At 38.9% G+C, this 22,757-nt stretch overlaps 1 protein-coding gene across 1 annotated transcript in view; it reads left to right on the top strand.

The window, feature by feature from the left end:
- The first annotated feature begins 4,590 nt into the window (after positions 1–4,590).
- LOC110115111 overlaps positions 4,591–22,757 on the top strand; it is a 63,891-nt gene continuing 45,724 nt past the window's right edge. The window contains exons 1-3 of the mRNA XM_020848247.2: positions 4,591–4,642; positions 4,711–5,097; positions 17,842–17,880. Coding sequence (XP_020703906.1) covers positions 4,813–5,097; positions 17,842–17,880 — 324 coding nt within the window. The 5' untranslated portion in view covers positions 4,591–4,642; positions 4,711–4,812. The remainder of the gene's footprint in view (positions 4,643–4,710; positions 5,098–17,841; positions 17,881–22,757) is intronic.

Below are 22,757 nucleotides of genomic sequence, written 5' to 3'. Positions count from 1 at the left end.
GGTCGGTTCATTACACTTAAATTTCGTTTGGAAAAATTTTTGTACTAGAAATCTGTTTTAAGAAGAAAGCCATCACAAACGAAGCTGTATTCATATTTTAAATTTATTTGCCTTTCTTTTTGTTTCTTTGATTTACTTTTAATTAATTTGGCTAATTAATAGATGATCTTAAATTGGCTTGAGATCAAAAAAATCAAAGTAGTCTAAGGAGATTTTTTGCCAATGGTATTGAACTCAAAAAATTTTGATTTTAATTCAAATATATTCCGTTGAGTTCATTGACTACACTAAAGTCAATCCAAAAGGTTGATGCATTAATTGTCCCAATTAAGATCCATAAATCCTCATAACGTCTGAAAAGACTTAAAAGTTAACGAATTTGGTCTTGGTCCATTGGAACTAGTTTAATTATCCTAGTTTGACTTTAGGATTCTTGCTAAATTTGGCTATTTTAATGTGATCAATGTGTTTAGGTTGAATGAATAAACTTGTTTGAAAAAAATTCAAGAGCTAGGGTCATTCATATGAACTTGGACCAGCCTAAAATGATTTTTACTTATTTTAACTTTGGGTCAAACTAAGGGATTTTTGCTAGTCTTGGCTACCCTAGTAAATCCATTAAGATGAATTAAGTGCATTGAACTTAATCAAAATATTTTTAAGAGTTTATTAGCTCAAGATATGTTTGAGCTAACTTGAAATTCATGATTGCTTAAGTATACTCTTCTCTACTTAGGCATGGCTTAATAAATTTAAGTACAAGCTAAAAGCCACACTGACATAAGAAGTCTCTAAGTAACTCATGGTAGAGCCCAATTAGTTGATTGGGCAATTAGGAAGTCTTTAGAATTTTGTTGAATTTGATTAGGATCTAGCTAATGGGTTGAACACTTGGACTTAGCTTAAGATTATGCTAGGTCTAATCAACTAATTTGCTTATGTTTGAGCCATACCAATATTATTTGCATTAGTTTGATGATGATGAGATTTCTTGTATAAAGTTTGATCATATAAATTGATTTGATCTTGGTTTTAATGTCTTCTAACTAGACTATTTTTCTTATATACTAAGAAAAAACTAAAGCAATGTCTATGCCAACTAGCTGTGTCAACTGATTAGCATAAATTTGTTAAATGCCACAAAAATAATTTTATGATGGTTTGCTATCATCTTAGCTAAAATTTTGGATGCCTTAAACTCCTTTTTTTTTCATTTTCCTATAAATAGGGATGTAAATATTTGACACGATCCGGTCCCAACCCAAAATGTTTCAACTTCGGGTCAACCTGTTTGACATACGGGTCAGGTTCGGGTTCGACAAGTCGACTTGTTTTAAAAGCCGGGTTGGGTTTGGGTTGACCCAAAAACCTAAAAATGATATGAATTGACCAGTTTATCCCAACTTACCGTTGTTCGTGGTACGCCTATACCGCGAGATCTCAAGTCTCTTCCATGCATCGCCTACCTCTTATCTCGAGGCCGCCTCCCAACTTACCGTTGGTCTTCGCCTCTTCCACTAGCTCATATCTACTGGACCGCCATCACCATTTTCCACACCCGCCATGGCATCTTCTTCTATTGCCTTTTGCTACACCGTGCAAGGCTCCGCCTGCTTGCAAGCGATTTGGCGATTGCACACATTTTGTGTTCACGGGTTGGGTCGGATCAAGTTGTTAACCTACACGGGTCAGTTTGAGTTGGATTTGTTGGCCTGCTTACAAAAAAAATGGATCGAGTTAGGGTTAACCCATTTAAGCCTGGGTTAATCCGGGTTTGACCCGAGCCCGACCCGTGGACCCGTTTTGACATATATACCTATAAAGATACTTTATTTTATGGAGCCTTGTTTTTGGTCCTCCTAAATAACCCTGTTCAATGGTACTCCTCAATCTGCCTTCAAGAACTTCACTCTCTAATTGGGCAACTATAAATCCATCAAATGGCTCCTCTATAATATCCCAATTCCTTATTTTTAATAATATCTTTTTTATCCATATATATTTTATTTTCATTCTAGATCTTTATCTTTTTTAACATTGTTGTTGCCAGATACGAAGTCCTAGATGAGAAAAATGAAGGGTTGCATTAGATAGTTGACAAACAGTATAAAACTTGTCAAATAAACATGACATGAATACTTTAATATATTATGTTAAAGCTAGGGAAGTCCCTAGAAGCGACATGCTATATGACCTAAATACAGTGAGAAGTGTACAAGGACCGTTGCACCTGTGACTATGTGTAATATTAAATAAGCAAGGGTTCCCACATCATGGATGGATTTGGGCAACAAAATTAGTCCATAAAACTAAAAATAAGATAGGATATTAAAATATAGGTTCTCTTATAGACAAATTAATATAATTAATAGATATTATGATTCATAAGAAGATAAATATTTTATGCATTAAAGAAACTAAATAGGTTGGAGAGATAACTAAGGAGATTGATAGTTTAACACTTAAAATATAATATTTTGATAGGAGTCATACTAGAAATGATGTATGTGTGATTATAGAGAAGAGTTTAAATGATAATATCATAAGAATAAATAGATTTTGAGATAAAGTTATAGCTTTAAAGATTATTATATTCATGATATTAATATTATTAATATTATAAGTGCTTATGCTCCTAAAGTAGATTTGTATATATTCAAATTTAAAATTTTGGAATGAGGTAGAAGAATTAATACAAAAGATACCTCTTAAAGAAAGAAATTTTATTTGAAGAGATTTAAATGGACAGATTGCAAAAAAATGCATGATTTTAAAAACATTCATGATGGCTATGGGTTTGGAATGACTAATAAAAGTGATAAAATCATATTAGATTTTGCTATATTTTATAATTTTAAAATTTCTAATACATCATTTAAGAAAAAAAGATGAGCTTCTCATTATTTATAAGAATAGATATAGTAAAACTTAGAATTATTATTTTCTTATAAGAAAAATAGATCATTTATATTGCAAAGATTGTAAAAAGTTTATGTATCTAACATCGTTTATTAGTTTTGAACTTTAAGATGAATGGACATAATATTAAAAATAAAATAAAATATTATTCTAAGATTATATGAGAGCATTTAATTATATTAACAAAAATATTTTTGAGAGTAAGATTCTAGATCTTAAGATTTTTTTTGTTTATGAGAAAGATAATGTTATGTGAGAAAAAATAGCCAGTGATATTGATAATACAATAAATGATGTGCTTAGAGTATTGAAGAAAAAAAATTATAATAGTAAAAAAATAGTTGGTTATGAAATCAAAATGTGCATGAAAATATAAAAAGGAGAATCTACGTATGATATTTATTGATTTAAAGCAAACATATGATAAAGTTCCAAGAGAAGTGCCATGGAGAGTTATAGAAAAGAAAGAGATTAATAATGCTTATATTCATGTCATTAAGGATATGTATGCACGAGTTGTTACTTATTTTCAAAAACAAGGTAGTTTGACTAAGAATTTTCCTATTTTAGCCTTGAGCCCTTATTTTTTTGCTTTAGTCATGGATGTTCTCACTAGACATTTGCAAGAGGTTGTACCTTGGTGTATGTTGTTTGCTTATGATATTATTCTTTTTGATAAGACTAAAGAGGGAGTTGAATGTAAACTTGAATTATGGAGGTCAACCTTAGAGTCTAAAGATTTTCATTTGAGTAGATCTAAAATCAAATATACGGAGTGTAATTTTAATAATAATAGATCTAGTGAGGGGGGGGGGATTGTGACTTTGGACGATCAAATCATTAATAAGAGTACACATGTTAGATATATTGGGTATGTTATTCAGAGTGATGGTGAAAAAATGATGATATTATTAGTAGGATTTAAGTTGGATGGATGAGGTGGAGGAATGCATATGGCTTGTTGTGTAATAGGGAAGTCCCCTCAAACTTAAATGAAAATTCTATAAGATGATAGTGAGACTTGCAATGCTTTATGGTGCAAATGTTCGCCATTAAAAGAGAAACATAATATCAAGTTAAGTGTTGCAGAGATGAGGATGCTCAGGTGGTTGAGTGGCTTTACTCTTAAAGATATATGAAACCAACATATACATGAAATGGTTGGAGTAACTCCAATGGAAGATAAGATTAGAGATAGTCACCTTAGATGGTTTGGCCACATTAAACAGAGGACTTCCGATGACTTAATTATGAGAGTAAATGTATGAGATTTGATTTACGTTAATAAAGTTAAAGGTGGAACTAAAAAGATTTAGTTAGAAAATATTAGAAATGACATTTATTTATTAGATTTAAATAAGAATTTGATTCTTAACAAAACACATTAGAGAAAAAAAATTAATGTAGTCAACTCCACGTTGATTTTATTGTCTAGATCTTTCTTTTTTTTTTTTATAAATCCTCCATCCTTTATATTTGAGGCCTCATTTGTGAACATATGTTTTATTTTTAATTTATATATCACTCTATGCTTTTAATTCTAAAAATGAAAGAAAAGGAAGGGCTGGGCAAATTAATATTTTTATGCACACCATCTTAAATTTTGTGATTAGCAATTGAAAAATAAAAAAAAGTAGATTTTTATCCAGAGAATCTGAATTCTAGGCCTTTAAAACAGGCTAAAGTTAAAAAAAAAAAAAAAAAAGAGTCGACATCTCGTAAGGTAATGTTACAGATTAATCGAAGCTCTAGATTTTTTTTTTTCTCTAAAACTATCGTTTTTCTATCAAGGCAGTGCAGCCGAGCTCTGCTCTCCCGCCCTCTCTCGCCCTCTCCAAGAACCGGGGACTGGGGGAGATCCGGATAAAAGAAAACAACAAGAAAATAGAAATCATGTGTGCGATTTCATGCGCTCAGCCTTTCCACTTCTCAGATTCTCCTCCCTGTATAAAAAATTCCATCTCTGCTTCAAAATTCAACTCCGTCTTTCTAAGTGTTTCGATGCATATGAGTCGTCCACAACACACAAGCAGCGTTATTTTGAAATCAACAAGAAAAGAGTCAGTCACCACCGAAAGTCCCCAAATTTCAGACAGTAAGTCCGCCGGCTCTGAAAATACAAGCAGCACTTCAAGTAGTTTCTTATCAGTTCTCTGCCCCCTTCTCAAGTTCTTTGGGGTAAGGATTTCGAATGTACTGCACTAGTTGGTTCATTTTGTTACCATTTGAGAACCATGTTGAGCATTCATGAATCATTTTTTTTAATATTCTTCTAGAATTTTATGTTGCTGAGTGATGATTTTGTTTTTCAGATCCATAGATGCTATTCTTTATAGTTTTATGCCTGAAATATATGAACCCTAATCTTTCATTCTACATAGTTATTTTTAGTATGATACAACTTCAAGCCTTTCTCCCACTACGTGGGGTCGGCAATATGAATCATTTTTCTCCATTGTGTCATGTTAAGGAGAAATTATTATATGCGGAGTCCGGACGTAGCTTCCCTTTGGACTCTAATCAAAACAGGCCACGTCGGCCTCTACACACACTGTGTACAATTTGTACACAGTGTACATGCGACGTGACCTGTTCTGATTGGAGTTCGGACAATGTTCGGATTCCGCACATAATAATTTCTCCATGTTAAGAGTTAAATTCTCCGTCTGTATTCCGTGCGTAATAATTTCTTCATGTTAAGAGTTAAATTCTCATTCAAATCTAATAAACAAAAGTCATTTCTAATACTTATATAACCAACTCTTTTTAGGTTTATCTCTATTTCTCTTAACATAGTCCAAATCTAATATATGTACTCTCTTAATTGGTTCATCAGAAGGCCAACGTTTTATGTGACAAAACCATCTAAGGCTACTTTCTCTAATCTTATTTACCACTGGAGCTACTCCAAACTTTTCGCGTATATACTCATTTTGCATTATGTAAAAAAAGACATATTTACCTAGAAAAACTAACAGGAACATATGTGACCAATTAGCTTTATTATTATTTTGGTGACTTTTGAACCAATTAAAGATAAACTTATAAAGACATTACACATACAAGCTTCAAACCTAAGACATTTTGATTAGTGGCTAAAACTTCCAACAAACAAATCTAGATGAGCTACATATTATTGAGAAGGACAAATGCTTGAATACAACAACAACAATATCAAGCTTTTATCCCACAACATGGGGTCGGCTATTTGAATCAATTTTCTCCATTGCGTCTTGTTAAGAGTCAAATTCTCATTTAAATCTGATTAAAAAAAGGTCATTTCTAATATTTTTCTAACCAAGTCTTTTTAGGCCTACCTTTACCTTTCTTAATATAGGTTAAATCTAATACATCTACTATCCTAATCAGAAGGCTGGCATTTCATGTGACCAAACCATCTAAGACGACTCTCTCTAATCTTATCTGCCACTGGAGCTACTCTAACCATTTCATGTATATACTCATTTCGCATTCTGTCTTTAAGAGTAAAGCCACCCATTCACCTGAGGATCCTCAAATCCTGCAACACTTAACTTACTTTTATGATTCTCACCACCATATTATAGAATTTTCCCTTAAGTTTGAGTGGGACTTTTCTATTACACATCAGACTCGATGTATTCCTCCACATCAACCATCCAACTTGAATTAGACTAATAATATCCCCATCTATTTCACCATTACTCTAAACAATAGACCCGAGATATCTAAAATGCATAATGTTATTAATGACTTGATTACCCAAAGTTACAATCTCCCCCCTAGATCTATTACTACTAAAATTACACTCAAAGTATTCGATTTTATATCTACTCAAACAAAAACCTTTAGGCTCTAAGGTTGACCTCCATAATTCAAGTTTACCTTCAACTCCCTCTGTAGTCTTATCAACAAGAATAATGTCATCAGCAAAATACATACACCAGGTTACATCCTCTTACCAATGTCTAGTAAGAACATCCATGACTAAAGCAAAAAGATATGGACTTAAAGCTAATCCTTGATGTAATCCATCCAACTGAAATAGGAAAATAATTGGTTAAACCACCTTGTGTTTGAACATAAGTAACAACTCCTGCATACATATGCTTAATGACTTGAATATAAGTATTATTAACCCCTTTCTTTTCTAGAACTCTCCATAGCACTTCCCTTGGAACTTTATCATATGTTTTCTCTAAATCAATAAATATCATATGATGGAAAAAAGTTGCTCTACAATAGTAACAACAACAACAAGCCTTTATCCCACTTTGTGGGATTGGCTATATGGATTCTTTTTCTCCATTGTGTCCTGTTAAGAGTCAAATTCCCATCTAAATCTAATAAAAAAAGTTGCTCTACAAAAATTTAAAATTAGTGTTGAGGCCTTGAGGGTCACATTCATACACCCCAAGAAAAGGTAAAAGAAAAAGAAAAATAATAGAGGACAAAGGTTTGAATGATATGCCAATATGAAGGGAAAATCAACTAAAAATACGGTTGTTATTTGTCAATTATAAATTGGATTAAATTTAATGGCTATATTGTTTTTATTTTTATTTTAAATGAACTTGTTTTATGGAACTATAAACCCCATACTGTTTAGATTCATAAATGCACTTAAAAGATTGGAGTCATGTATAGCTTAAGGCTCTCATGAATATGAGGTAAAAAATCAACTAAAAGATAAAGTTGCCATTTGTTTAATTGTAAGCTAGGGCAAAAAAAGTTACAATTATTTTTTTCCAGAGGGGCGTTCTTGATGGAGAGAAGAACGGTGGCCTTCCGATGACTCGGTTAGGAGATTAGATGTATTATATTTGGCTTATGTTAAGAACGGTAGAGGTAGACCTAAGCATTGTAGAGATGAGGACGCTTAGGTGGATGAGTGGCTTTACCCGTAGAGATAGGATACGAAATGAGCATATATGTGAAAAGGTTGGAGTAGCTTAAGTGGAAGATAAAATTAGAGAGAGTCGCCTTAGATGGTTTGGCCACATTAAACGAAGGCCTTTCGATGACCCTGTTAGGAAAGTTGAGGTATTAGATTTGACTTATGTTAAGAAAGGTAGAGATAGACCTAAAACGACTTGGTTAGAAAATATTAGAAATGATCTTTCTTTATTAGATTTAAGTGAGAATTTGACTTTTAACATGACACAATGGTGAAAAATGATTTATGTAGCCGACCCCACGTAGTGGGACAAAGGCTTGTTGTTGTTGTTGTTGTTGTTGTAGTGCATAATGGAGAAAAAAGATTCATGTAGCCGACCCCGCATAGTGGGATAAAGGCTTGATGTTGTTGTTGTTTAGGGCGTTCTTGATGGAACTAAAACTTGTAGATGAAAATTAATCTATGCATACAAAATGAGAAGAGTTTGAAGAAACATAGAAATGCAAGAAATAAGAAGAATTTAAAGAAACATAGAAATGCAGGAAATAAGGAGAATATAACTTTCATATCATTTAGTTTTTCCTTACTAAGCCTCAAGTGATACAATGACCATCTTTTATATACAATTCATAATATGTAATGATAAAGAAATATATTGTATGTCATTGATTAAGGGTGGAGATTGATTTTAGTTGTTATAAATGGATTGTTAGATGATCATTGCAGTAGTAGTGGTGGTCTTGTTGTCAGTTGAATGATGAAGGAGACATAAAATTTTCCCCAATTTGGGGTCCATGCTTGGATCAACAACTTGTCTTTAAGTTGTTGAAAATGAGTAGTATTGGAGGTTTAGTGAAAATATCTGTAGTTTGATTAGATGAGACTACATGATGCACAAAAATGTCTTTGAACTCGATGCATTTTCATTCTCTAATGAAAATGATAGTCGATTGCAATGTATGTTGTGCAAGCAGGAAAAATTAGATTGTTTGCTGAGGCCATAATAGTTGTAATATTATGCCAACATGGAGGTGCGGTTGATGTTTGAGTAATCTCAAGCTCATGTAGCATCCAAAGAAGCCATATAAGATCCATAACTTAAGCGGCATGTGCATAATACTCAGATTCAGTCATTGAACGCGTGACATTAGTTTGCTTCTTCACACACTAGGAGGTGAGAGAGCTACTTAAGAAAGCATAGAGAGCAGTGGTAGATTTTCGATCTTGAGGACATCCTGCGTAATCTAAGTAAGAATATGCATGAAACCTTAGAGGCCTTTTACATATTGGTAAAGGATATGTAATATAGTAATAGTGTGCCCTTGATGTATCTGAGAAGACGTTTGATAAATTGATAATGAATATTGAGAGAGCATGTATGTGTTGACACGGTAAGATAAAATTTTGGTTTAATAATAGTAAGATGTTGCAATGATCCCATAAGATGCAAGTATAGAGAAGGATTACTGAATGCCAGCTAAGTTGAATCAGTTAGACGTAGTTTGACAGGAATCATATTCTTAATAGGCTTACATTAGCCATATCAGCTTGCTAAAGGATCTCCAGTGCTTAGGATGACTAGGTAAGGTTAAGATCTCAGTTTGCGAGCAATGCTTGCATGCCAAGAAAATGATTAGTACCAAAATTTTACATATTGAAGCAACTATGTAATTTTTGCAACAGTTTATTGATGGTTGCACTGGAATTTTCTGTTAGTAATATGTCATCTACATAGACTATGTTATATAATGTGATTTTGTGATCTTTATAGTGTAATAAAGGTGGATTTGTTGTGCTAGAAGAAAATTCAAGCTTCTGTAAATAACTGGTGAAGGTGGCAAACCATTTTCTAGGTGTCGTCTTTAGACTATATATAGCCTTTATTAGAAGAAATATATGATCGAGATATTGAGAATCATGAAATCCCTATGTTTGCTTCATGTAAATGATCTCACTTCGAGTGATATGAAGTAAAGTATTTGAAACATGTAATTGTATGAGACTTCAATTGTCGTTTAGAGCTGCATCTCATATGGTAGGCATTTTGGCAACAGTATTGAAAGTGTTCGTTAAATCAGTGCCTGTTTTTTTTGTAGCCTTGCATAATCAATTATGTTTTGTGCTTAGCAATGACACTATTCAAATATTATTTTGTTTTAAAGACCCACTTGTTATAAAGAATATTTTGATCTATGAAAGGTGGAACAAGTAGACAGGAGCCTTGTGACTGACTTCAAGTCTTTAAGTCCTTAAGACATAGTTTTTCTCCATTTTTCTTATTTGACAATGAATGAATAACATTTTGGATAATTGGGAGCAAGAGAGTGGTGCAAGCTGAGATTTTTTTTCGGGGTTTAGATAACCCGTTATAAAATGGGTCTCCATATGATGTCCTATGGTCATTTTGGGTATGGAGGAAGTAGTAAGTGAAAGCAAAAAGTCAGGTGCCAGCATGCTAGTCCAAGGAAGATTGTGATGGAGTGGAAAATAGAGTTTGAGGATTGGGAATATCATAGTTTGGATAATGACCATATGACATTTAATTCAAACATATCCAAATTGTCCTCAAATTTTGCACGCTATAGGAGTAGTAAAAGCCTTACTAACGAAGAGGAACTACTTGATTTGTAGGATCCTTGAGGTGATCAACCTGTACTATGTATAAAATGAATTGTGTGAAATGCCCTCGACCAGAAGTTGTGGACAATGCCATGGGAGATTCATTTAGCTAGAGCAATTGCAATTCCCAAGGAGCTTCCATGGCAAGATTTGTTTCTTTGCTGCATAAGAGGGAGTAAAGAACATCAAGACTAAGAGGTAACTTTATATGAATTGCTATTTTGATGGTCTGGTAAGAAGACAGCTCATTGAATGTGCCAAGTTTAATATCCTAAAGATTTAGTGAGGAACCAGCAATAACAATGGTGTCAACCTTGAATTTGATTAAAGATAAATATTGAGCCATCGTCTAACCCTTCATATGCATATAATGGAGTTCATTCTTTAATTGAAGAACACGAGAATGGTTTGTAGCTTGCAATTAGCGCTAATGGTGAACCATCTTTCATAAAAAGTATCAAGGGTGAGAACGTATGGTGAAAGTGGTGGAGAAATGGTGGAATAGAGTTTAGTGACACAATTTTGATAAGTAAGGTTCAGACAATGTATTGAAGGTTGGGAGAGGGTTATCTACTAGTGGAGATTGTTTTCTTGGACATGGGTTTTATCCATCAAGATACCCTCTCAAAATCTTTTGCATAAAAATTTTTAAGAATATGTGATCTATAAGTTGGATGGTTTTTTGGTGTAAGTCGAAGAAGAATAATATTTTAATATTTGACAAAAAAAATTGAGGAATGAGAATATCTTCCATTGATGAAAGAGGAGTTATGTCATTGCCGGAGTTCCAGTGATGGATTAAATTGAAGGATCTATAAAAGTAAATTAGAGTGAGAGAGAAAAGAATGTTGGAGATGTTGTCTCTAGGCACTAAGGCCTTCTCCGACCAAACTTCAAACGCATGTATCGCGTCGCTCGTTTGCTCCAATGGAATGCCAAAATATTCGCTATTTGGTTGCTGGTGAACAGTGCGACGCCAATATTAGCGTTGCACTGTTCACTTCTATTATATATATATATATATATTAATTCTTTTTTTGATGTTAGAAAATAGAGTTTGGTTGGAGACAAGTTACTGCATTTTAGTTTATTACTGCATTTTGGAGTGAAAAATGAGATTTTCGGTTGGAGATGCCCTAATCATTCAAGTATTTCCTATCAAATTGGTATCAGAGCATCGTCTTGGGACCATCGGCGGCTGAAATTCCGAAATTTCAACAAGGAATCGTCTTCCGCAAGAGGAATTCTCGACAACCGTTGGAGAAAAGATGGCCGGAAGGAAGGTAGAAGTTCTGGAGGGAGAAATCGGCCAACTGAAGGCCGATTTGGAAGAAAGAACCGCTGAATTTCAAAATCAATTCGCATCCATCCATGAAAAGATGGATGGGAGCTTCACGGACTTGGAGGAAATGATGAAGAAGATGTTGGAGGGCAAGCCAAACCCGACGACATCGGAAGCAAGGGAAGCCACCGACGACAATGGGAGATATGGGAACTCGAACCCATTGAGGGGAAGGGACATTACGGAAGTGGAGATCCTTGACAGGAATGACGGAATGCCTCCGCTAGAACCACTTTCTAGGTAGGAGATGAGCATGGGCTATGAGAGAAGAGGTGTTGAAATTTTTGGGAGAAGGGATGAGTTCTACCGTCGAGGTGCTGAAGAGGAGAGGAGAAGGGAGGAGTATGAGGAAGGACATGGGTACGATCTGCGGAGGGAAGGTCGTGACCATTGGGGAGTTTTTCCCCCTCGGGGAGCGGGGGGTTACGGAGGATTTAGGGGAAACGGTGGAGACCCGAGGGTGAGGGAATTGAAGATCCCCATCTTTGAGGGCGAGGACGCACATGGCTGGATCTACAAGGTGGAGCGATACTATGCGGTCAATGGGTTGACCAAGGAGGAGAAATTGACAGCGACAGGACTGTGTTTGGAAGGGAAAGCATTAGCTTGGTACCAGTAGCGGGACATGAGGCGGCCCATTCGAAGCTAGAGGGAGTTCAAGGACTGTCTGCTAGAGCGTTTCCGAACCAGTAGGGTAGGAGACTTCTACGAGCAGTTCTTTGCCCTGACACAGGAGGGGACGGTCGCCGAGCACCGCGACAGGTTTGAGTAGCTCGCGAGCAGGCTGGATCGTCTCTCTGAGACCGTGTTGGAGGGGAACTTCATGAAGGGCCTTAAACCGGAGATCAGAGCAGCTGTCAGGGTGATGCGACCACGGGACTTGGGAGAAGCCATGGAGTTGGCACAGCTGGTGGAGGACCAGAAGCACTTGGAGAGGGGAGCTCGTAGCAGTAGCTTTGGGGGATCCTACAAGATGACGACTACATTCCTAGCCCCCAAAGGAACTGCCCAGGGAGTACCACGAGAAGCACCAAGGGAGAGGACAGGAAGAGGGGGAAGTGGCGGAAATTTCAAATGGCTGACAGAGAAAGAGATGCAGGAGAAGAGGGCTAAGGGGTTGTGTTTTCGCTACGATGAGAAGTACACACCAGGGCATCGGTGCAAGGACCGAACTCTTCAGGTTCTCACCGTCTGCGATGACGAGGAAACTGTGGAGGGAGGTGAGCTAGAGACAGAGGAGGAGATGGAGGAGAAGCTACACTTGGATATGACAGAGGTTTCCCTGAACTCAGTGGTGGGATTCACTACAAATCACATCATGAAAGTGAGGGTAGAGATAGAGGACAAGGAGGTGGTGGTGCTGATTGATAGTGGGGTGACTCACAACTTCATTTCCACACTGATCGTTGATCAACTAGGAGTGAGATTGGTGGACTCTGGCTGTTATGGGGTGATGATGGGCACAGGGAAGATGGAGAGGGGTCAGGGGATTTGCAGAGGAGTGCGACTAACGATCCAGGGGATACAGGTGAAGGAAGATTTCCTTCCGCTGGAGCTTGGGAGTACAGATGTCATCTTGGGCATGAAATGGCTGCAAACCTTGGGGGACACCAAGGTGAATTGGGGAGCACTCACGATGGAGCTGACGGTAGAGGGAAAGAAGGTGGTAATCAAGGGAGATGCGGGACTTTCCAAATCCCTAGTTTCTCTTAAAACCATGGTGAGGCACATTCAGTCGGCAGACGGAGGGTATTTGGTGGAGCTACACAGTTTTGAGGGAGCGAGATTGGATGAAGGAGGGGACATCCCTCTCTCCATTCAGCCTTTGATTCAGCAGTTCCAAGAGGTTTTTCAGCTACTTCAGGGGTTACCACCGCAGCGAGAGAGGGAGCATGCCATAGTTTTGAGGGAGGGGTTATCACCCATCAGTGTACGACCCTATCGCTACACTCAGTTCCAAAAGGATGAGATTGAACGGTTGATTAAAGAAATGTTAGAGGCAGAAATCATCAGACCCAGTATCAGCCCTTTCTCTAGTCCCGTTCTTTTGGTCAAGAAGAAGGATGGCAGCTGGCGGTTTTGTGTGGACTACAGAGCACTTAACAAGGAGACTGTCCCGGACAAGTTTTCTATACCCGTCATCGACGAGCTCCTAGATGAATTGAGTGTAACTGTGATTTTTAGCAAGATAGACTTGAAATCAGGCTATCACCAGATCCGGATGAAGAGAGGATGTACCCAAGACGGCTTTCAAAATGCATGAAGGCCATTATGAGTTTTTGGTGATGCCTTTCGGGCTCACCAACGCTCCAGCGACTTTCCAGGCCCTGATAAATAGGGTTTTCAAACCTTATCTCAGACGGTTTGTGTTAGTGTTCTTTGACGATATCCCGATCTACAGCATGACAGAGGAGGAGCACTGGAGCACTTAAAAAGGTGTTAGAGGTACTGCAGGAGCACCAGTTGAGGGCTAATTTAAAGAAATGTTGCTTTGCACAATCTAGTGTAGAGTACTTGGGCCATGTGGTTTCAAAAGGAGGGGTGGCAGCTGATCAGTCCAAAATTGAAGCAATGATAAGATGTCCAGTACCGAAAAACATGAAGGAGCTGAGGGAATTCCTAGGACTGACAGGTTATTACAGAAGGTTCGTCAAGGGGTATAGTTCCATAGCATGGCCGCTTACTGAGCAGTTGAAGAAGGATGGGCTCCTATGGGGGGAGTTAGCCACATCAACATTTGAGAGCTTGAAGAAGGCGATGACCACGGTGCCGGTCTTAGCGTTTCCAGATTTCACTCAGACTTTTATTGTGGAGACCGATGCATCCGAGTACGGTCTTAGTGCAGTGCTGATGCAGAATCGGAGGCCTATTGCCTATTTCAGCTAGGTGTTGACTGTTAGAGCCAGACTGAAATCAGTTTATGAGAGGGAATTAATGGCCATCGTGTTGGCCATCCAGAAGTGGCGGCCCTACTTGCTTGGGAGACATTTCATTGCCAGGACAGATCAGCGGAGCCTGAAATACCTGTTGGAGCAATGGATGGTGGTAGAGGAGCATCAAAGGTGGCTGTCCAAGTTGTTAGGGTACGATTTTGAGATCCAGTATAGGCCAGGAGTGGAGAATAAGGTGGCAAATGCCTTGTCCAGATGTATGGGAGAGCTGCAAGCAGTGACACTATCCGTGCCTTTGATGCTGGATTGGGAGTCCTTCAGAGAAGAAAGTTCTAGAGATAAATATTTGGGAATGATCAGGTCAGATTTACTAAAAGAGGATGGTAGTTACCCAGGGTACTCATTGGATGGAGACAGACTGCTGTTTTGAGGGGAGATTTGTGATGCCCCGAACCTCGATCCACATCCCAAATTTACTCCAAGAATTTCATGGGAGCGCAGTCGGGGGCCATTCAGGAGTGCAGAAGACTTACAGGAGACTGACAGTCAAGCTTTACTGGAAGGGGATGCATAGAGATGTAGAGGAGATGGTGACAAGGTGCGAAGTTTGTCAGAGGAACAAATATCTGGCAATATTGCCAGGAGGACTACTACAGCCGTTGGCATTACCAGGACAGGTATGGGAGGAGATATCCATGGATTTCATAGATGGACTGCCTCATTCAGAAGGATTCACAGTGATCTTGGTGGTGGTAGATAGATTGTGCAAGTACGCTCATTTCATTCCTCTCCGACATCCGTACACTGCGGTGACAGTAGCCTCAGCTTTCATCAGGGAGGTGGTCAGATTGCACGGGGTACCAGAGGCAATCATGTCAGACAGAGATAAGGTGTTCCTTAGCCATTTCTGGAAAGAGTTGTTCAAGTTGCAGGGAACAGTTCTAAAAAGGAGCACCGCCTACCACCTGCAGACAGATAGCTAGAATGAGGTGGTCAATAGGAGCTTGGAGACATACTTGAGATGCTTCATGTCGGATACGCCCAAGCAGTGGGCTAAGTGGCTGTCATGGGCGGAATATTGGTACAACACCTCTTTCCACTTGGCTGCACAAATGACCCCATTCAAGGTGTTGTACGGAAGGGACCCTCCTCACTTGGTGCATTTTGGGAGTAGTAGTACTCCCGTTTCTTCAGTAGAGGAGTATTTGGAGGAGAGGGATAAAGTGCTGGAAGAATTGAAGAGACATTTACTGAGAGCTCAACAGATTATGAAGCGGCAAGCGGACGGGCATAGGAGGGACATCTAATTTGAAGTGGGGGAGAAGGTGTATTTGAAGCTCCGACCATATAGACAGAAAACAGTCGCCAATAGGAGAAATGAGAAGCTGGCTCCTCGGTACTTTGGGCCTTATGAAGTGCTGGAGAAGATCGGAGCAGTAGCATCTCGACTGAAGCTACCACCAACGGCGACCATACATCCAGTCTTTCATGTATCACAGTTGAGGAAGGCCATTGGAGATTATACAGCCAACCCCGAGCTACCAGCGACTCTGACGGAGGATTTAGGGGTGGTTTTGGAACCGCTAGAACTGATAGGGGTTCACCAGAAAGAAGAAGAAACTAAGTGTTGATCCAGTGGAAGAACCTTCTAGACTACGAGGCCACGTGGGAGCCATACGAGAGGGTGAAACATCAATTTCCTGATTTTCACTTTTAGGACAAGGTGGTTCTTTGGGAGCGCGGTATTGATGTGCAGCCGGTTCACAAGGAACCAGCAGAACCGGCCCAAAGGCCGGTTCAGGTCTACAGGAGGCGGACTCCCATCTTTTGGCCCGCCCACATGGGGGCCCCACTTGATTCAATTTCAATTTGGGTTGGGCGGCTAGGCTTAGGGAGGGAAAATCAATTAGGAAATTTTTTGTATTAAGTAAGAGGAGGGAGATTAGGAGGGATTAGGTTTTGATTGATTGGAATTAGGGTTTTCTTGGTGGCTTGGGCTCTAGAACTAATTCTAGAGATTGGGAGAGTGCGATCCTTCTCTTGAATAGAGGATTCTTGTATCTTTGCTATTTTTCTTGCATCTACTAGTAAAATACAAGTTGTTTCTCCAAATTTCTCTCAGATTTTCCCTGTTTTTCCACTGTTTTGCTGTTTTTCCTGCTGCTAACAGCAGTTTGCATCGAGATTTGCTATAGAAGTGATTTGGAAATACTTGAAATCAAGTATTTCCTATCCGATTCTTTTGCCAGCTGGATGATGATGATGGCATATCATGTTAAAATTTTTGATATTGTTTGGCTGCATAAATATGGATGAATAGTTATTTATAATTTGAGGTCCTATTCAAATATATAATTATATGTATATCTGACTTTCCTATTATTAGAGATTATGAAAAACTAGTAAGGTCATGTTTGCGTTCACTCACTCAAGATAATCTTGACATAAATTGTAGTTTTCATAAGGTAATGGTACAGATATTTTCCAAAACTATTTCACTCTAAATTTATATCAATATGCCTACCAAATGTTGTGCGATCGGATGTTAAAGTGTGGGCCTATATTTGATTCGTGCGATTGTCTAAGTTCTCTTGGAAAGGTGTACAATTTTGTGGAATCTTATTGTAATTTTCACTGCTGGCCATTGCCGTCCTGTCAGTGCTCAATTTTTTTTTTGGTTAAATCACTACCACATACATGTATTACAAAGCTATTTTACCCCTATTTTATTGTACATTGATTAGTTGTTTGTGCCCAGCGTGTTTCACATTCACCTCTCCAACCCTATTAATAATCACGTATGGAACTCTCTTATTTGTACTCCCTTTTATATAGCTCTTAGCTTAGCAGCTATTTGGTAATACCCTTAGTGTACCATATTTTCCCCCTTATTCTGTCATTTTCCACTTAACCTCTTTCTATGCAAGAATTTAATTTTTTCACTATTTGGTTTTGATAGCTTTCTCATTAAACTTGTGGTGAGATCATATGGAGAATATGCTTTTTCTTTTTGTTTGATTTTGACAATACCTGAAAACATGTGTGCCTTTCAAGATGCATTCTTGTAAGATGACATCTTCGGGAGGTGTTTTTTGCCTAACCATTGCCTTTGCTTTAATTCATGACAACAAAACTCAGTTAATGCATATTTTTAAGTTTTCATTTACCCTTGGTATCGTCCTTCATTATTACAGGGTGGGGATCCTTCAAGAGAACGAAATGAAACCATAGAGGTATGCTACAGTACACTATGACTTGACTATTTGGTTGTACTTATATTCTTTGTAAAGATAGTTTGATATATGGGACTTATAAGTTTGTATGTGCCATTTATAAAGTTTTGGACCTAGTGTAAAAAGCTTCTACTCCAATATTCCAACATATGCATTTTCTTTTTTGTAATGCTTTACCCACAATAAATTTAACACCGGGTGCATACCTAATACTTATGATTTTTCTTGTTTCTTATGTGTTGACCTGGTGAATTTTTTATGGTGTCAATCATTATTCTTAGTACATGAACACCATCTAAATATATTAATAAATGTACAACTATTTTATTTTCCTTTTAACTTGCACGGGTACGTTAATTCCTCAGCCAGCACCATACAAGGGTAAACTCCTATAATTTGCATGCCTATCCTTTTCCATTTTTCATTTCTTCATTTAGTTATAAATTATATAATTTCTTTCATCATTCTTTACTTGTATTCTTATATGTAAATAACTATCATGTATTTTCATACTTTGATTTGATAATATCAATATATATTTTCTATCATTTTCAGTCATAAGAATTTCTATATCAATTTTCAACCATCATATATGCATTTGAATTTACATTCTCTTACTCATAATAGTGATAAAAAATAAGTAAAACAATTAAATAAAATACTACTTTCAAATTTGAAATGAAAATAAAATAATGAAATTTTACACAACTGTAATTACCTACTTTGAATATTTTCAAGCTTTAATTCTTTCCAAACCTTGAGGTTTGCTGTGGATTTTTTAACACTCATTTCAACTCAATTATGAAGATCTTTCACTGTTCAAAATTTCACAATAATATCTTAATTAATACTAAATTTGAATGCCTACAAGATAATACTAAAATTGGATGTCTTAAATATCATCCAAAAACAAACATCAAATTTCCTCCATTATTATTACACTATCTATCTTTATAATATAAATTATCTCACAAAATATTTTCTTCCAAATGAATTTTCCTTTCCTTCATTGTTGAATCAAACTTTACGTCATTTGAATTCTTCCTATCGCAATAAAATTTTCTTTCAATTAGAAAAAATAAACTTATGTAAATTCTAATAATTTTAAAGTACTTTTTCTCTGTAGTCAAAAGTAGAAGAAAAATTCAAAATCCCAATTTTCTTCCTCTTTCTCTTTCAAAATTTTTCCTTTCCGCTTTCTGTTGACCTCCAGTACAAAATCAAAAAAAAAAAAAAAAAAAAAAAAAAAAAGAAAAATGAGATCGTGCATGCCTACTATGCGCCGAACCTCGCACGTATTCGCCACTCGCACGTCGTCGCCACTCGCACGTCGTCGCCACTCCTCGCACGACCGAGCATCGCGTCTCGCACGTCTCTTGTACGCCTCGCCTTGACTGATCTTTCCTTCGCGCCAATAAAATGAGGAGGAGGTGAAGCTTTCGGGCTTCTTCCACGCACGAGCTCTCTTCGCTTACCCCCTCTCCCTCTCACTGCTTCTTCAACTCCTTCGCTGGTTTTCGACTTCGCCCCTCCGATGCCATCCCTTCCCTAAGGATCGGAAGCTACGGTCCTTCCGATCGGAAGTAAGGGAGCTCACTAGCTGTGTAGTTAATTTTCTTCCTTTCACGGGCTTCTTCGGCCGAACCCCTTTCCCGACCTCCTTACTCCCTCCGTCTAGAGAGAGAGAGAGAGAGAGAGAGAGAGAGAGAGAGAGAGAGGAGCTCTCTTACCTAGCTGTGACCTCCACGATCGGAGTCGCCCGATCTCCAGGCCGAACTCCATCTTCCCCTGTGCCTGTCGCCTTCCACCTGCATACCCAACCCGAGCTCCTCTCTGCCCTTACCCGAACCCAAGTCAAGAGAGGTTCTCTCTCTTATAAATGTATTCTCCCTCTCTCTAGAAGCGTCATTTCTGCCCGTTTCTTTCTCTCTCTAGGCGATTTGTAGTGAGAGAAGCTCTGGGTATGGCGGGGGGCGACTGAAGGTTTGGTATGGCGGGGGGTGACCGAAGGTCTCCCCCCACTCAAGCGGGGGCGGTGGTGACAGAACGAATGGCGGCAAAGAGCGACGGCGATCGGGAGTTGGATCTGGCAGTTCGAAGAAGCAAGGCGAGCGATCGGGAGCTGGATCTCCCAGTAAACCCGTGATGGTAAAGACGAAAGGGAAAGGTCGGGATGCAGCTAAATCGGGTTCGGAGGGATCGTTGGAAGGTCGATGGGAGGTGAAGTCGAGAAACCTGGATCCTAAAGGGATTCAGCAGATCGGGAAGAATGGATCTGGCCAGATCAAGTCTGTTGCAGCTAGGAAAGAGGATCCTCCTCAGAGGGAGGCGATGGAGATGGAAACGAATCCGGTCATGAGTTTGAAGCTCAACCCGGTGTTCGTTGCGACGGCATCTTCCATGGAGGTCGAGGACTTAGCTCCGATTGAGGATTGTAGGGAAGATATGGAAGAAATATTTGATGTGAATGCTTCATTGTCGAGACAACATTGTCAAATGGAGGTGAGTGCGGATGTAGGTGAATGGAATAATCAGGTGCTGAACAATGTAACCATGGAGGAAGGGATGGTGATGACGGAGAGGGAGGCTGCTGTAGAAATTGCTGTAGGTGTGAACGGAGCGGGGAGTTCCTCCTCTGGTTTGAGCAAATTGACTGGAGGCACGCCAGATGATTGTGGAAATGCTGATGCAGGACAGTCGAGTGGGAACTGCGGGGAGAGCCAGGGAAAGAAGATGACCCAGGGAGTTGTGTTTGCGAATAGTATGGGGAATCCGTGGAAGAAGCTGGATCATGTCCCGATCCTGCATCCGGAAGAATTCAATGCTATTTCAGGAGACGGGATTTCCATTGATTTAAATTTGGAAAGAGTTAAGGCTAATATGGAGATGCTTGATCGAGCTGTTGTGGGAAAGATTTTGGGCAGAAGAGTGTCGTTCTTTTTGCTGAAATCGGAGATCCAACGACAATGGGGGAGGTTTGGGGAGTTTCAACTCACCTCATTGGGTGCGGACTGTTTTATCTGCATTTTTACTTCTATTGAAGCTAGAAATGAAGTTCTAAGGGGCGGCCCTTGGTTTATCGGAGGTAATCTTGTGGGTTTGGATAGGTGGACACCTAATTTCTCCCCAGCTTCTATGGAAGGACTGTCGTCCCCAGTTTGGATACGACTGCCCAATCTTCCATTGCAATACTGGGATGAATGCAACATTGCTCGGATCGCTACAAAGATTGGTACTCCTCTTTGGGGAAGACGAGAGTACGCTCGTGTCTGCGTGCGGATGAATTTGGCTGATAAACTTCAGGCTGGGGTGTGGGTCAATGGATGGAATGGGAAATTCTACCAGAAGGTAGAATATGAGGGCATTGGCATGATGTGCTTTGGTTGTGGTAAAATAGGCCATCGGAGAGATCATTGTCCATTGAAGGGTGGTGGTCAAGGGGATGCTGGGACAAGAAGAACAGGGGAGCAGTCAAAACATAGTGAACAAAAGGTGAAAAGCTCAGATCAGTCCTCGGGGAGGACTGAGCGAACTGATAAGATGCAAACCAAGTTGGGTACCCATCCTGTGATTAAAACTGAAGAAGGTAGTCAGAAGAAGGGTGGAGGTATTAGTAGTGTGGAAGGGGAGAAGGAGGCTAAGAAGGGGGCTGTTGCTGGAACCTCTATTAGGCCGGATTGCGATCTGGAGAATGATGATGAGCTGGGACCGTGGATTCAGGTTCCCCCTCGTCGAAGGAGTACTCGCCCTCCTGGGAGGAATTTTGTTAGTAACAACAATAGACAATTACAGAATAATCCCAAGCAGGTTGATTTGGGGAAGGTCGAAGCTCCTTAGAGTACTTTGAGACCTACTCATAAGCAGAACAGAATGGGGTTCAAAAAACCTCTACCCTTCACGGCAGGTATGCCACCTGCCTTGCCAAAAACTAACAGATTTAAGTTTATGAAAGAACTTAGTCAAATACAGAGTTTAGGAAAAGGAGGAAGGAAATGACAGATGTTACTAATGGTGGGGAGGATTCCCCTATTGGTTCTAGCAGCAGGGACGCTTCCCCTTTTGTTTTTTAATGTCTTCAATCTTGATCTGGAACTGCAGGGGCGCCCGGAAGAAGAAGACGGGGCATTACCTGCGTAGTCTCGTTGGTACCAACGAGGTTTGTTTTGTTGGATTAGTTAAAACTATGGTGATGGATATGAGTAGGATGGAGGTAGATCGACTGATTGGCAGTGAATGAGAATTTTTTCATTTCCCTGCAAATGGTAGATCTAGAGGCTTGATTGCGTTATGGAAAAGAGATGTTTCAAAGTTTGAAGTTCTTGCCAATTTGGAACAGGTTCTTATTGGGAGTCTTACTTTTCCTAATATGCAAAGGTGGATTATTGCTGTTGTTTATGCTAGTAAAGGTTATCATAGCCGACGGTTGCTTTGGAATACTATTAGCCCTTTGATTAGCTTGGATCTCCCAATGATTGTGGGGGGAGATTTTAATTGTTGTTTGAATCAAAGTGAGAAAAAGGGTGGAAGGAGATTTAATTTCTCGGTAGGGGCTCAAGAGATGTCTGAGTTCATGGTGGATAATGATTTACATGATTTGGGGTTCTTGGGTCCCAAATATACCTGGTCGAATAATAAATCTGGGCAGAGTAAGATTTGGGTGAGGCTTGATAGAATTCTGATGAATTCTGAAGGATTAAGACGAGCACCTTTAGCCATGGTTAAACATCTGGTTCGGCTGACCTCTGATCACTGCCCATTGCTGGTGAAATTGTTTGCTGATGTGGGCTCCGAAAATTCGGCCCCGGCCTCCACTTGCTTTTCTTATTCGGCGAGGGAGTTTTAACGAACTAAGTTCCGAGGTAAATTTTGGAAGGCAG

The sequence above is a fragment of the Dendrobium catenatum genome, unplaced genomic scaffold, assembly GCF_001605985.2.
Source record: "Dendrobium catenatum unplaced genomic scaffold, ASM160598v2 fragScaff_scaffold_926, whole genome shotgun sequence".
NCBI classification, from domain to species: Eukaryota; Viridiplantae; Streptophyta; class Magnoliopsida; order Asparagales; family Orchidaceae; genus Dendrobium; species Dendrobium catenatum.
This window is presented reverse-complemented; position numbering and strand designations above follow the sequence as displayed.